Below are 17,710 nucleotides of genomic sequence, written 5' to 3'. Positions count from 1 at the left end.
TATGCACACAGATGAAACTTATATATACGTGACTTGGCTACATGTTATCCTAATCAGACTGGTCAAATCACAACTGTTTAAAGCCCCTATAATAGAGTTTTGTAGGACTGTCAAATTGTCAAAATGACTATAGAGAAAACTATAGAGAGGATGAAAGCATTTTGCTTGCATGTAAAGAAATAAGTAAAGCAACACTCTGCCCTATTGTTATGTCTAAAGATATAATGAACGGAGGCAATTTGTGAAAACATCAATGCCACCTGTCAGTTTTCCGCATGTACCCTAGAGGAGTGTGAAACACTGGGATACACAGTGTTAATGAAGTGCTGCTTATAACGGAGAATCTCAAATAACAGTTGTTTAAAATAATTTAATATAATATGGGGCAAAAAAGTATTTAGTTAGCCACCCACTTAAAAAGATGAGAGAGGCCTGTAATTTTCATCATACTGTACCTATACTTCAACTATGAGAGACAAAATAAGAAAAAAAAATCCCGGAAATCATATTGTAGGATTTTTAAAGAATTTATATGCAAATTATGGTGAAAAATAAGTATTTGGTCACCTACAAACAAGCAAGATTTTTGGCTCTTACAAACCTGCAACTTCTTCCTCTGTCCTCCACTCATTACCTGTGTTAATGGCATCTGTTATCAGTATAAATGACACCTGTCCACAACCTCAAACAGTCACGCTCCAAACTCCACTATGGCCAAGACCAAAGTGCTGTCAAAGGACAATGGAAACAAAATTGTAGACCTGCACCAGGCTGAAAATGAAAATTACAGGCCTCTCTCATCATTTTAAGTGGGAGAACTTGCATAATTGGTGGCTGATTAAATACTTTTTTCTCCCACTGTAAGTATATTAAATGTATTAATTTCACCCTGTGTGGGGATCTGTGGTGCTGTAAGAGCAGAGTGTGATTTATTATTACCATCAGCTGTGTCAATGTTTCAAAGCTTTACGTTACTAAATACCCATAAGGTAGCACACACCTGCAGAAACATTCTTGCATATGGAATGTTAGTTAAAAAGTGAAAAGTGTTAAAATTTTTGTTTAAACATATATTTTAAGAAATCTGTTTCTTTCAGTGTTACTAAATTGTCCATCCTCTGTGTACATCTCTGCCTTAATCTTATTTTCTCACTACTTCTAAACAGTTATGACACCATCAGAGCTCTCCCACATTTTGTTGGAGATAGGAGTGATTTCCTAATTTATGAATGTTGATGAATTGCTCTGAAACCAAAATTGGACCAAAAAGGACCAAAATTGCATCACATTGATAATTTTTGGCCACTTAGGATTTCTTACTCTGCTTAGTGACTACAGGCCCTTGTCACTTTCAACAGTGATGACAGTGGGAGGATCGGAGTTCACGGAAACAAATCAGGTTTGCCTGTAGTCTGAACAAGGCCTTTCATATGGTTAAATCAGATACTTAATCAGATATATCTGTTTTTGCAATGCAACCTCAGTCTAAACAGTCAAATCGGAACGTATGCAATATTTATTTCAATACATCACGACCCTTATCACCATTTTGCTACAAAAGATAGAGGATGACCATGAACAAGAAATAATATTCACACAATCCACATCTAATTTGCGTACATTCATTCATTATCACCTTAAGATCCAATCATTGGCCTTGTAAAGCTCATGCAAGCGAACCAATAAAAACGAATGAAATTATTGATTAAACCTTAACGTATGTTGATTAATTCCACAAAACATTTCCACCCTAAAAGTTGCTGGTACACTACAGACACCAATGAACAAAAGGTAATATTAAGGATAATGTGCCTTTTTTATAGTTAATTTAAACACATCACGTGACACATTTCTCCTGTGCGCATGTGGATCTGTTCAGATCTAAGAAAAAAAATCTGAAAAATCTGATTTGGTCAGTAAATCAGATATGGGTCAGATTTAAAAAGCAAGTATGCTTGTTTACTGGTTTGTACACAAGTGGAAACCTGTTTAATGTTGTATCGTGTGCACACACTAACTTGGACTGAAAAAAGATCTCTCATATTTCATTTAAGAGGGGAGTTGTGGAACATGCAGCTTGTTGCAGCTTGTTGCAGAGAAATTGCTAATTCCAATACACCATAGTCTTTTCGTCCCTAGACTTTACTGTTGTGAAAACCTTAAAAAAATGAATAAATACATTTCTGACACTGGAAATTTAAAATATGCATGTAATTGTATTAATAATATTAATGATTACTTCGTTATAAATATATAATATAAAAAGTTTTAATTAGGTTGTTATGAAGCTTAGATCATGTGAAGCCTCCTCTATACAAGCCCTTAAGGGACAAAAAATGTAAATATAGAAGCGATAGCATAATAGAACTGTAATTTGCAGCTGCACTACTGTCAGAGAAAACTGACCAATCAGAGTCGAGAATTCATCAACTCAGCAGTTTGAACCTGTATAACAGCATCTGTCTTTGACAGGAAGCAGAGAAATGTGGCATCCACAGAACAGTGCATGCAGGAGAGGCTGGCCCTCCATCTGTTGTGAGAGAGGTGAGGCTTCTTTGTTTTCCTTATGGAACAGTATGCACCACTTCCTGCGCTCATACACGGACACAATGACACTGACCCTTGGCTACTCTGTATATGATAAAACAATTATGAATTAATAATAAACGGTTATCAAGATGTGGAGGTTGTACATGCTGTAAAGGCAGGAACACAAAGTCAACAGGTTAAAGACTTCTTCAGAAAAGCTTGATTACTTTAGCAGATCAATTACACAGCATAGCGGTGTAATGTTGAGAGATTTTAAATGTTAGATTCTTTTAGAGTAAAGATAAACATGTAACATTGATTTAGTGAGATTTTTTTTATATATAATTACAGTTGCAGCAGTTGGTTTAATGTAAAATGTTATTTGCCTCCCAAGTAACAATCAGCATTATTCACAAGTGCAGTGCTGCTGGATATGTATCCCCAAACCTACAGCAGTGGCCAAAAGTATTAAGACAACATATGACTTAATATAAAATAGGCTGATTAAGTTAAGGAGTGGAACAAACACTATATGTCACAGGACTTTTACTTTCTGATGCCAGGGTTTCCACCTCTGTACAAAAATATAAAAAATTAGGAAGTTCTCAATTACAGATTCCTGTACATGATCTTCATAAAGCAATCAAGAAGGTTTTAAAGAGTACTAACTTCATACTAAATCAATAAATAAATGATTAATCGATAAATCGATTGTTGTATAGCAATTTCATTGCTTAAAATAACAAACTATTCTTATTATATTGATTGTTGTTATTCAAAAAATTTGCGTGTCATTAAAACATTGTTTTTTTTCTCATTCATTTTGGTCACTGACTCAAGACTGTAAACGCCTTGACTCACCCCTCATTTCTTTGTATTAAATTAAATTAGATTGAATTAAAGTGATTAAATTAAAGAAATTGGAATTAATGTTTTACTGAGAAAGGCTGAAAAGTGCCTAAAATATTATTTAAAATGGGTTCTTCAGTAGCAATCTGTTTTCCCCTCTCATATGTTCCAGTCACTCAAGATTCAGCATAACTAATCTGTTTTCTCACTGGTTCGTGGTTTTAGATGTTTTTTTTTTTTTTGCTTAAATAATTCTTAGGTCGCTGTGTGACTTAACAAACAAAACATGTTCCTCTGAAACTGGTCAGGTACAGGGACTGGACTGGAAATGAGAGCCAAAAACAAGAGGCAAAAATTCAGGAACTTTAGGAAGCCTGGAGAACTATTGCCCTGAATTAAATAGAAAACACATTGCATGTTCTTTATGTAAAAATATGAAGAAATAAGATGTGGCTTAAGACTTTTGCACATTATTGTATAATGATGTCACATTTGTCATAACCCTTTTTGCATGCTACACAAATTATTTTCTAATAGTATTGCTTAAGTCTTGACTAAGCCCTTAGACATTTTCTTGTGGAGCTTTATTATTATACAGTCATTGCTTATTTTTTAAGTCATATAAAGGAGTTAATAATATAGTGATTTTTTTCTTACTACTGGAAAATTCTTTAAATTATCTCGTACTAGTTCTCCTTAATCATCAGATTATTGTTTTTAAAAAGGCTGTTAAAAACAGAACACATGCTAGTCAAATTATAATGAAAGGGGTCATTGATTTATTTACACATTTATTTATTGTACTTGATCCTAAAGTACAACTTATATGATGTTTTTAAAGAATTAAATGAAGTGAAACAGAGAGTGAAAGCTCAGCTATACATATATACCCTTAATAGGTTTGTTTCTGCTCCCAGATTTCTCTGCTGTATATGAAGTAATATGGTCCAACAAACCATGGCCCCATGGCGAATGAATCATTTTGCGTCATTTCGGTTCTCCCCTCATTTATCATCATAACACACCAAGGCAAACACTTGGCCTCTGACTGACTGAAGAGAAAGCAGCGCACCAACTCAGTCCTGCACTTACATTTCTCAATGTTTCTATTTACAAAATACATTAAGAATATAATCTGGATGGATTTAGGAAACGTACACAAAGGCTTAGAGTAAACTGATGCAAATTCAGTTAAAATTCTCAGTTAGGCTTTTTTCTTCAAATGTTCCTAACATGTGTTTTTATACTTTATACAGGCGGTCGAGGTGCTGAAAGCCGAGCGGATCGGACATGGTTATCATACAGTCGACGACGAAGTTCTGTACAAACAGCTGCTTAAACAGAACATGCACTTTGAGGTATAAACACAGTGCCAAAAGCAGTTCTTGTCTTGGTTAGAGGTTGCCTTGTATTATTTATTTATTACTGTATTTTCTATTGAAAATAATTTTTATTTTCTAATGTTAAACTGCAGTTTAAACTGTGTAAACACCTGATTGATAAGATTATTACATGATGTTTAAATATTTGCTAATTTCCAGTAATTAAGCTCATATTAGCAGTATTATGCATATGAATTTTTTAAATACACTGAAATATTATTTTCTTTGTCCAAATATTATTATTTTATTTATTTACTTATTTTACTTAAGTTTCATATGTATAAACAGTAAAGTAAAAATACGGTTGCATTAAATTGCAGGTACAGTTTTTAGTCATGCATACACAGTTGCATTTTCCTACTATATTTGGAGTATCATTTTATATTGTTCATCAGCCATAATAATTCACCAGCAGGTGAACTGAACATCATGTACCCTCTTTCCACCATGGCGTTTCCCAATGAGGTTGGAGCTCTTAGGCTGAAAACAATGGTTCCATGGCACCAACACTTTACTGGGCTAGAACAAAGAACCACTTATGTCAAGGGGCTAGGGGTGGTATTATCATTACCAGCTAAAAGTTTTAAAAATAATACCCAATATGCAATGGTCCCAGATGCATGTTTCTAATGTTAAAGCTGCTGAGGAGATGATGAGGAGAACTGCTCGCAAAGGCATGTCGAAGTTCACCAATGTTGTTGTTGTGCTTGCTGCTAGCATTTTGTATTTATTTATTTTTGGCCGCTAGCATTTCTGGGAAAGTAGAGACGTAGATGAACGTATACAGTAACATATTGATGTGACACTCTAGCCCGGAGGTTAGCTATTTAACTAGCTCTACACCGACGCTAGCACCACACATGAACTAGCACATGGTTTGCTTTGGTGGAAATGGGTTAAATTGGTGACAGGATCATGGACACGCAAGTGTCACTCATGCCTGTGAGGACCAAAGGTCAGCCCATCTAAGGTAATCCCACAGAAAAGACACAAAATGGAGCACAAATCACGAAAAAAGTAAATGCTCCCCATGATGGAACCAGCCCCAGAACACTTAGTTCTAAACACCCCAATTTCAGCCCAATCGAGCACCAATGGGATACGCCAGACCAAAGTACAATCCATGGTGGACCCACACCACATCTCAGACCACCTAAAAGATCTGCCGCGAACCCGGTGCCAGACACCACAGCAAACCCCTAGAGGTCGTGGCACAAGAGGAACCCAAATCCTAGGTGGTTTTAATGTTAATGTTTTTAATGATATGACTGATTGGTGTATATCTTATTTTTTATATTCTACTACTAATTATAATAATAATAATAATAATAATAATAATAATAACACTAGACCATAAAGTATCTAGTGGCCAGGAAGTGTTCTACAAATCAAAGCTGTTAAAGTCATACATTTTAAAGTTACATTCTTGACTGTTTTCCTGATGAAGCTTTGTGTAATTTTGGCATGATTGCTTCAGTAACATGAGGAAACCTGATGATAAGGGGGAAAATGTTTTAATGTTCAAGCCTGAGTACTTTGTCTGCTGTTGCATAAAAAAATATTATTTAAAGAGTTTATGCATCCATTAGTGTTACTGTGGGCACAGATTTACCATAATCCATTTTTAAAATGATGTGTGGGGTATGATTTGTGTTTTTAAACCCAGAATATTTAATAATACACAGTGTACACTACAAGTACAATACTTTATAGTCAACTGCCTTATTTATAGTATAGTGTTAAAGTCACTGCTAATATATATTTTTAATTAGTACTAAATAAAGAAATCGATATGTACAGGAATAAATTAATTTGTAAATTATAGGAGGAAAATATTACTGTAATATGTAAGCTGGCTACAAACTGTAATTGCAAATAAATGTAAACATGTTTTTACTTTACCTTATATTCATACAGTATGGAGCTTATGTTAATAATTATTATGAGATGTTGAGAGAGGAGTGCTGATTAAATAAAAGCAACAAAAAAAAAAAAGTGAGCTGGTGTCACATCTCCCCCTGGTGGAAATCAGTGTGTCATCAGACTGTCTTAGAATTTAAAGTGATTTACTTACAATCCTGCACAACCATTTTAATTCAATCACACAAAGAGAGAATGAGTGCAGGACGTTTATACAGTGCTAATATTTATCGTTTAGATGACTCTGCTAATCGTGTGCGTCTCTGGTGTTTCAGACATGTCCAATCTCCAGTATAATGACAGGAGCTTGTGATCCAGACTTCACTAAGCATCCACTCATCAGGTAAATCTGATTAGTGTGAACTCAAATGTACTGTATTCTTGCAAAGCAGTGAAATGACTAACAAACTGACTCCAAGTCAGTCAATATGATACTTTATTAATATGATTGCCCAGAATGAATAAAGGTTTTCTTATTGTCTGAGTGAAATTACAATGTGTGTAATGCTAATTTCATACACACAAATGATTTGCTCATTTTGTTAACGGGTGCCAATAATTCTGGAGAAACTGTAGCGCTACTTTTAAAAAATTAGTGAAGAATTTGCTGTGTTGCTGTATTTCTTACACGTCCCTGTGAGTCTTTACGTGTGTCTGTGAGTCCCAGTGAGAGTGTCATGGCTTACCTGCCTCTCAAAACTAACAGTTCAGCTTCCAGTACTCACTCACAAATCTCTGCAGGTTCAAAGAAGACAAAGCAAACTACTCTTTGAACACTGATGATCCTATAATTTTGAAAAACACACTGGATGATGACTACCGGGTTGCGAAGCAGTTCATGGGCTTTACTGAGGAAGAGTTTATGCAGCTGGTAAGAGACCTTTTTTTTTTCGTCTTATTTAGTATGAACTCTCTAAACAATTTTGATTTTGGTTAGTTTGGGAGAAAATGTAGATTTAGATCATCCAACAACCTAGGTTAATGTAAAAAGATTAATAATCAAATTTATATTAGTTGCTAATCCACAGACCTATGCCAAAGTCTTAAGCCACCCCTTATTTCATCATATTTTGCCTCCAAAGATCCAGACTTTATATTTTTAATGTTGTCTTGAGGAATATTGTTCGAGGCTTCTTATGAAAGCCTTTCTTATTCAGTCTGATCAGTTTCAGAGGAATGTGTTTTGTTTGTTAAGCCACATAGTGATCTATGATTCATTCAAGCATAAAAGCCATCTAACTTAAGTCATGAAACAGTGAGAATCAGGTGCAGATGATGACAGGTGATCAGCCCAGTGATTATACTGAGTATACTGGTGATGCTGAGTTTTAAGTGGTTGAAACAGACGAGAGGGGAAATAAGGCTGCTGCTGAGGTTTTTACATAATCAAACAATTATTTAATTGTATCTGTAGGCACTTTGCAGCCCGTCACAGAAAATTATTTAATCACATTTCTTTAATTTAATCTGCATCATTTAATTTAATCAAGGGTGAGTCAAACATTATCCATCCTCTGGCTGTAAACTTGATTTAAATTCACTTTCAGAAAAGACATAATTTTCAATACACTTTGCCCATCTGTCAAGTTTTCAGGTTCCTCCAATAAAAAAAAAATGTTTTAGGCTGAGCTACGAGTCACCAATGCACCACTGTCTACACTTATTAATCAGAAGTGAATCTTCGTCCTTGTAGGGCTGCTTTCATGCGACCAAATAGGTTCAAGTCTGTCAGAGCAAGATGTTTTGACAGTGTGGGCAGAATTGTCATGCAAGATCACAAAGTCTTTGGATAGCATTCCTCTGTGTTTAATTCAAAGTTTAGGCTTCAGCTCTTCAATAAGCATCTCACTGTAATGAGTGCTGATTATGGTTAATCCTTTTTCCTGATAATGTTCCAATACTGGTCCTTGAGAATCTCAGAAAACTGTAAGCATCAATTTTCCAGCAGACTTTTTGACTTTTTCCTGGTTGTCGTTTGAAGATTTTCGTTTTGTTCGTTTCCGTTCCATACTCTGCCGTTTACACGCAGACTCATAGTGATGAATCCACATCTCATCATCAGTAATGATTCTCTTAAAGAAACGTTCACCTTCCTTAGAATATCTGTGTAAATTCTGTTTGGAGATATCCAAAATCTTTTGTTTATGCTATTTCATGAGTTGTTTCCGCACCACATAAAATACAATACTGTATTTTTATTGACTTATAGTTGAGGTTCAGTTTATAAAATATGCACAAATCTAGTTACTCTACAGTTACTTTCTATTTCTTAAAGTTAACAAGAAGATCTGCAATCTGTCATGTTTCTGTGAAACTAAAAAGCAGAAGCTGACCTACTCTACAGATGTTGATTTGATGGGAAAATGTAACCATTACAAATCACTGACACTGGATAAAAGTCAGGAAAAAAAAAAGATAAATCCATGTGTCTGAACAAAAATCTTTAGCAAACTGTTTGTTTCTTTGTTTAAAATCTTATTAATTATTTTGGAGGAGTTGCAATACTGCCATACCATAGTCACTTTGAATAAGGTGTTGAATATTATTAATTTATTAATCTAAAATAATATTAATATAAACCTGTGAATTAAATGATAGCTTACACTTTTTTCAGAGCAGTCATTATATAGTCAGTTTTATGAGAAATTTCATCATATTGTAAGTCTTGAACACTTCTCATAAAAAAAATTATAATCAATACTGATAAAACTGACCAATGAGATTTAATAATTTAACAACTGCACGCCAGTATAAAGTAACTTAGTGTATATCATTCCACAGAAGCCACAGGATGTCCGTGCTGAAACAGGGATATCTAATACAATCAATAAAAATTAAACAATTATAAAACAAACTCAGTCTGGCAAATATTCCTACTTTGCTCTCATTTCTGTTTTGCAGAACATAAATGCAGCCAAGTCATGCTTCTTGCCCGAAAAGGAGAAGAAGGACTTACTGAATCAGCTCTATGAGGCGTACGGCATGATCAATGACGCCAGCTTCTAGTCACAGATCAGCTAACCCCCAAGCGGACCGAGCCTTTCCAGGACAACCCCACAGGAACTCAATCTCATAACTAAGCTCCCTAACTAACAGAGAGCATTCCCTTCTTCTTTGTTTACCATACAGTAATTAAATAGCATATATTTTAGTAAGTAGCATATTTTAATAAAATCTTTTGCATACTGACATGTGAAGGAAACACCTCAGGTAACGAACCTAAACACATGTAAAACACAGTGAATATTAACTATATAAAGCAATGAAACACGAATCCTTGTGGCTGCAGTGCAGACACCTTTACAGCCCATTACAGCTCTTTACCAGGTCAGAACATGACCATAAATCTCTCATAGTGCAAAATAAATATAAAATCAAAAGCTGGAATTAAAATCTAGAGATTTTTTAAATGTAAAAAGAAAAAAAAATGTTTAGGAATTATTGGCACCCTTCATAAAGCTTATGTTGATGGTGCATCAGTGATGTTTGAGGGATGTTTGGTGAAACCAGAGATAAAATTGCAGTATTTTAAAAAGAATGTACCCTTAGCTTAAAATATACTGCATTCTTTTTGTATTTTTTTTTAAAATACATTCTTTTTTTTTATATAAAGGGTGCCAACATTTTTAGAGGGTAGTTTACGCCATTACATGTGATTAACCTGTTGTAGTTAATAATAATAATACTAATACATTTTAGAAATTTTGAATGATAACATTTCTTAATGTTCTTATAAAAAACAAATTAGATATTTGTTCTGTATTTGCTCTTTTCTAATATTGTTAATGTTTGTAAATCTGTTTTAACACAACACACGCACATTTTACCAATATGACTAAAGATATGTGTTTTGAAATACGTGTTTATAATATTTCGAGTACATTAATAAATCAGACAGTGTGTGGGCCGGTCCTTGTTCACAACAGTGTTGGTGTGTGTTGCATAAAGAGCTGCATTATTGCACTAAATAGGATTTGGCCCTCAGTTTTTCTATCTCTTGATCTTGATCTAGATATATAAGGGGCGTTTAAGTGAAACCTAGGTTAGTGATGGCGTTTCTCCTTACAGAACAGTGATGAGATTTAGCTGCAGTTAAACCCATGAATGGTGCAAACATTTTAAAGAAGGATGTACAAAAATAATTAATGATCTGCACCACAAATGCAGAAAGATTTCTACGAGGTGGCTCAGAGCACACTGGAGTCGTTCCCGTGAGTTAAGTGCATAATCCTTGATAATCCACCTTGTCACCAAACAAAAGAGATGCATCTGTCTGTGGGAACTGTGCACACAATCATTCACCAACACCACTTGCACACACATTACAATTGGCAAATATTGCCACATCCACTGTACAGTCCTGACCTCACTCCAAGCCAGTTCCACATCTTTTGCGCATTAAAGGAGTTCCTGTGAGGCCAGCGTTTCAGATGAGATGCAGGCAGTCTGAACATGGCTCTGGCTTACTGAGAAATCTTTCTACATTTGTGGTATCCAAGCACAAATAATGCTCTGCTATACTAATAAGTGTATTAGGATAGCAAAGCATTATATATAGAAATAAAGGGAGTTTTCACTGTGTCCTTTCTATTCCGCACAATCAAAAATCCTGGTTTGACTTGAACGTCCCTTGTAGAATTGCTGTAATTAGCATTTGTGAATAATTGATAAGGATTAATACAGGACATGCATTTTTTACAATATGCCTGTTTTTTTCCTGCAAGAGCTTATTTTACCAGGGATTACTTTATCAACTGACTTTTCATAAAAAAGGTTTCAGACCAATTAAATGTGACATTAAGCCATTTTGTCAGGAGACACTTGACACTGAGTCAGAGTAATACACAGTTTTGCAATGTGTGGGGTGATTAACAATGTTTCATTAAATTCACTTGATTTACTCTTTTTGCTATTAACATGTGTTACATATTAAGATTCCTTAAACCATGTTATCAGGATTAGATTTATGTATTTCTTATATCTATATATAATAATATAATCCTGCATTTATTCTTATGAAACACCTTTTGTCTGCTTCTTGTGCAGTCATATCAGGGGGCTGTCAAACTTTTGCTATCACCGAACTCTTTAACCTGCAATCTCTACCGTGAATACCCTTAGTAAAATTTATTTCAGTAATATTTTGTACAGTAATTTCTATTTGAAAGAAATAGAGCCTTCCATTTCTTATCTTAAAAATTAATTTAAAGCACAGTGGATATAAATAAAATAATTTTAGGATTTAGGTTGTACTTTGGATTAAAATCATTCAGCTTGAGTGACTTATAGCAGGATATTAACTGAAAGAACTCAGAAATAAATATTAAAAACTTTGATGATGGTTTATGATTTTCAGTACAGTCACTAAATTTAAAAATCTAAATGATACTTTGGGAACTACTGCTTGATACTGAACATCCTTCTAATTGTTTTGTTGTATTTCCTTGTCTTAACACAAGGGGGCAGACATTGCACCACATTACATTAACTATAGATAATTAAATATGAACAATATCAGGTTTGTATTATGTAATCACAAGCAACAACCAAGACATCATCTCTTTGCCTCTTTTTTATGTGCATTCTTTCTTCAGTTTTAAAGGTTTTATTAGAAATTATATTATAGACAGCATTAACTTAAATGAAAAGTATAATCTTAGAAACATTTACATGTCTTTAAGAGTTTCTTAGTCATTGGTACAGCTATTTTTGGGGGGAAATTTGTGGGAAAATTATTAATTTGGGAGAAAAATCCATCAGAGTGTCATCTGTACATTTTCAGGAGGAATTAGAGATGGGGACAATCTGATTGTAAACATGTATTTGCTTACATTAGCAAATGAACCTAAAAAAGAATTTTGCATATTAAAAGTTTAAAATACTGAACATTTGCTTTCTTCAAATGTTGAAATTCTAAAATTTTCTAGAAACTAGAACAAAATTAATAAATAAATACTGGACATAAAAAACATGGTCTCACAGTGGTGTCCTTTCAACCCCACTGTACAGATGTGTGTATTTATAGTAACTCCCAGATATCCATTAAATGTCCTAAGTTTAAGAAATATGAAAACAAGGTTTTAAAAATGTTTGGGTAGCGTGGCATACTTCACACTTTTCACTCTTTATAGGTTTCTTAGGCAATAGATAAAAAAATTAAAGAATGAGGCACATGCACAGCCATAACATTACTATATGACCACTTGCCTGATATTGAGTCTCTCCCTTTGACACCAAAGCATCTTTCTATTGGAACCAGCTTTAACCTTTTCTTCATTTTTATCTACATTAGCGCTTCTATTGGATCGGACTACACAGGCCAGCCTTCACTCCCCATTTGCACCAGTGAGCCTTGGTCACCCACAACTACGAGGGGCGTTCCAGACAGACCAGGACTTTTAATTAACTTAAAATTTCTTGTGAATAAAGGTGTGAAACTGATTGACAGTTACAAAAGACTTTAAGCACAGTACAATGATGAGACTCTTAAAACACATGAACAGTAAAACACATGAACGGTGCAAACATTTTAAAGAAGGTCCTACATTCAAACAAGTGGAACAGTGAGGTTACAGGGAGCAGAGGTAAAGAAGGTGCAGGACTTTAAGTACTTAGGGTCAACAGTCCAGAGTAACGGAGAGTGTGGAAAGGAGGTGAAGAGACGGGTACAGGCAGGTTGGAATGGGTGGAGAAAAGTGTCAGGTGTGTTATGTGGAAAGGTGTTCAAGACAGTGGTGAGACCAGAGAGAAGACAGGAGGCAGAGTTGGAGGTAGCAGAGCTGAAGATGTTGAGGTTCTTGATCCTATCCGAGGATGGATAAGATCAAGAATGAGTTTATCAAAGGGACAACCCATGTTAGATGTTTTGGAGATAAAGTCAGAGAGGCCAGATTGAGGTGGTTTGGAGATGTTCAGAGGAGAGATTGTGAATATATCTGTGGAAGGATGCTGAGGTTGGAACTGCCAGGCAGGAGGTCTAGAGGAAGACCAAAGAGAAGATTTATGGATGCAGTGAGAGAGGACATGAAGTTAGTTGGTGTGAGAGAAGAGGATGCAGAGGATAGAAGTAGACTAGTTATGCTGGCTACCACCACAAGTATCATGTCCGTCCATCCATCCATCCATCCACCACTGCAGTCCACCAAGGGACTGTGGAGGCCAGTGGAGACCATTGAATTTATGTCCAATTTTACAATAGTGGTAGGATCTCTGGTCCAAATTCTATTAGCCTGATCTTCATGCTATACCATACTGTATCTCAAGTGCCGTGAATTGTTTTTCTATTCCTATTTTTGGACACTGGTTTCATAAATAAATAAATAAATAAATAAATAAAACCCCGTTTCTGTCTGTTTTGTTTTCTGTTTTACTGAGCTGGTGGGAAAAACATGGCATTTTGTAAGTCTGTTTTTAGCAGCGGGTTGGAAAGATAAATACTCGGCTCTCTCCAGAACAGCCCTGCGGTCTGACATGGTGGTTCTCAGCTTAATTGCATGGTTGCTCTAAGCCTCTGCTTAAATTTGATAGCACTGAAAGCGAATGCAAATGCTTTCTAAAGTTCCCTCCCAACCGTCTCCATAGAGATCCAAGCGGAAACAGGCCTCCCATAGACTGAGACAAGTGCTGTGTCGCAGATTAGCAGACTAAAGAGGAGGTCGCCTCGACAGCTGTAAAGTGAGATGGAAAATAATAGTTACTGTACTTAAGTGCTATTTTGGAAGATTTCTGCTTTATTTAAATTGCGAAGAAAAGAAGAAAAAAAGACATTTTACTTCTTAGATTTTTTTAAGTTGTTGTAGGTGATAGGGGTGTGCCACAGCTGACCATCCCATCACACACTTGACTTGGCACAGGTTTTATACCGGATGCCCTTCCTGACACAACCCTCCAATTTTCATCCTACCACTGAGCCGCCAATGTCTCCATCATGACCTTTAAAGTACTTGTGAATCTCAAACACCATAGATTTAGTTTTTGGTCTTTTTTCTCTCACTGCTTTTTTAAATAAAAAAAAAAACTAATGTATAATTAATTAAGTTTACTCAATTAGCTAGTTATAGTTAATATTTAACTGCCTATTTAATTAGCTAACTAATTAGGCATTGTACATTTGTGTTCAATTAGCTAGCTACGAGGGATGTTCAATACAACGCAAGACTTTTAATTGTGCAAAATCGTCATTCACAGGCGTACAGCTCTCTTTAAAACACTTGCAGCATTCAGATGTTTTAAGACGCTTATCACCGTACTAAGCTTCAAAAGTCTTGTTTTACTGTATGCTTTCACTCACTAAAATAAAGACTTTTTCCACCTCTAGTCGCAAATCGATTTAGAAATTTACGACTGTTTCATTATCGATGCAGCTTATTCTTTGCGAGACAAAATTTCTGAAAATTAATTAATTAACTAACAAATAACTCAATTAGATGTAGTAGACGCCACAGTGGTGTAGTGGTTAGCACTGTCGCCTTGCACCTCCAGGGTCTGGGTTTGATTCCCGTCTCTGTGTGCATGGAGTTTGCATGTTCTCTCCGTGCTTGGTGCCCTGCGATGGATTGGCACCCGGTCCAGGGAGTACCCTGCCTGGTGCTCTAAGCCGCCTGGGATACATTCCAGGCCCCACGTGACCCTGAATACAGGATAAAGCGTTATAGACAATGAGTGGGGAAAAAAAAAAAAAAAAAAAACACCCTTGCAGAATATGTAAAAAAGTTTTTGGGGGAATATGACCAATCATAAAGTAATACCTTTTTTTTTACTTACTTACTTGATTTATTTACTTATTTACATTTAATTACTTTAATAGTTTAAAGTTATAATTGATTTTTTTATGTTTTTTTAATTTACATAATAAATAATTAAATAGTAAAAATAATACAAACGTTGCTATTTTCAGGTGGTGCGCTCTAAATTATTTACACATTGACAAGCAGTACTGTACATCATCATCCCTGTAATCACTTAAGGGGTCCTGATCTAAAATTTAAATACATTTGAATAGTTGAAATGAGCTCGAGTGTAGTCAGTGTTCTGGTTTAAAAAGCCCATCAGTTTCAGGGCTTTGGAAAGACCGCTGCACATACTGTATCATCCAGGACTGGGCTGATGTGGCTGAATACTAAGCCATGTGGAAGGCAAAACATCCGTTGAATAATCCTAGAGAAAAATAAACCAGGAAAAGTACACAACAAAACAACCAAACTTTTTTTTAATTCCAATCTCTTTTGTTCAAACTCTGATACAGGAGAGGAAAATTAGAGATGCTGTTGAAACGAAGCCAATGTCAAGTAGAAGAGCAAATATTTCAGAAACTGTTTGGCATGCAAAGAGAAACCCGCAAGCAACTACAGCTGAAACACAGGATTATCTGAGAAAAAAAAAAAAAAAAAGTGGTGTGACTGTTTCAAGATGCACAATAGGAAATGCTTAGACAAACATGAGCCGCATGGTCGAGCTGCCAGGAAAAAGATGCATCAATGACGCAAAACAGCCGGCTTACGTTATACCAAACAGCACCTCAAAACATCTGGCACAACGTCATTAGGAATGATGAAACCAAAACTGAACTTTTTGGCCACAGATCTAAAAGCTATATTTGGAGAAAAGTCATTAAAATATAACATAAGGGGGTGAAGAATGCAGCATGTTATCAAAAAAATACTGGAGGTCAATTTGTCTGCATCAGTCCAGAAGATTCGCATTGGGCATACTTTGAATTCCAACATGACCGTGATCTGAAGCACAAGGCCAAGAGACCCTGCAATGGCTACAACGGGAAAATGTGAAAGTTCTGGAGTGGCCTTCACAGTCTCCTGTCTCACAATTTCTTTTGGGAGATCTCAAAAGAGACGCAAAAAGCTTAAGCAGGACAACCTAGAGATTTACAGGACCTAGAAGCTTTTGGCCAAGATGAATGGGCAGCTTTACAACCTGGTAAATCATGGCAATCCAAAATTAATATATTGTTTTTCTTTTTGCAAGAGAGTATGGAACGAAAACATCCTCAACATAGGTTCAACAATTAACAGTGCTCGTTACAACGAGATGCGTATTAAAGAGCCGAAGCCTAAACTTCAGGTTAAACACAGAGGACTGCTGTCCGAGGCCGCTGTGATCATGCATGGCGATGCACGTTTGCACACTTCTGCCCACACTGTTGACACGCTGCAAAAACTTTATTTTGAGGTGTTAAAGCATCCTCTCTATACTCCTGATCTTGCTACATTGGACCCACTTGGTCCCCTGAAAGCAGCCCTATGAAAGAAAGAGTCACTTCCGATGAAGAATTGAAGACAGCAATGCATTTGTGGCTCGCAGATCAACCTAACATTTTTTTTTTATGAAAGAATACGTAAGCTTGTTGACTAGAAATCGTCATAATATAATCTCAGCTGCTCCACGACGATTCCATCCCTAATGCACAGTGGCCACTGCACAAGCTTCTGAAAGCAGTCTTATGATCTGAAGTTGCTTCATTTGCTCAGGTCGAGGCTCAGCCATGATATGTGGCAATAAAATTCAGGTTGTCCGCTGACAACCTAAATGAACTTAATGACCAGGTCATCACATCTGTTGAGGTTTTGCGTGTGTGACCAATTTTGGGTCAGACGGTGTATTTTTCCTATAATCAGGGGTGGTGCTGTTGCACATGGTTAAAGAATGTTTTTATCCAAACCTAATAATCTAATATCTTAGCCTTAGTCGTGCTCAAGGCTACGGTTATGAATTTGATTATTATTTTTTTTTTTGGAATAGTTGAATAATAAATTTTATCTTCTTTAAACATTTGCTACATTTTAAGTTTTTTATTATTATTTTTTTTTTTATAATAAACTGAATATAACTAACATTCTAATGTGATATAAACAACATGTTGAAAAAAACATTAAGCATTAATAAGCGTTTCTGCTGCTACGGGAATCAATGAGGAATAATAGAAGGATTTTTTTTTTTCGCCTTCACATTAAATGTTAGAGGATTACAGAAGAAAAATAAAAATGTATTTAAGCATGTTCAAAATTAACTGTGAG

At 35.5% G+C, this 17,710-nt stretch overlaps 1 protein-coding gene across 1 annotated transcript in view; it reads left to right on the top strand.

Moving 5' to 3' along the window:
- Positions 1-11,883, top strand: part of ada (adenosine deaminase) — a 30,568-nt gene extending 18,685 nt beyond the window's left edge. Inside the window, exons 7-11 of the mRNA XM_053482580.1 lie at positions 2,473-2,544; positions 4,635-4,736; positions 6,956-7,023; positions 7,422-7,551; positions 9,582-11,883. Of these exons, the coding sequence (XP_053338555.1) occupies positions 2,473-2,544; positions 4,635-4,736; positions 6,956-7,023; positions 7,422-7,551; positions 9,582-9,686 (477 nt within the window). The 3' untranslated portion in view covers positions 9,687-11,883. The remainder of the gene's footprint in view (positions 1-2,472; positions 2,545-4,634; positions 4,737-6,955; positions 7,024-7,421; positions 7,552-9,581) is intronic.
- Positions 11,884-17,710: the final 5,827 nt, after the last annotated feature.

This window comes from Clarias gariepinus, chromosome 22 (genome assembly GCF_024256425.1).
Source record: "Clarias gariepinus isolate MV-2021 ecotype Netherlands chromosome 22, CGAR_prim_01v2, whole genome shotgun sequence".
Classification (NCBI taxonomy): domain Eukaryota; kingdom Metazoa; phylum Chordata; class Actinopteri; order Siluriformes; family Clariidae; genus Clarias; species Clarias gariepinus.
This window is presented reverse-complemented; position numbering and strand designations above follow the sequence as displayed.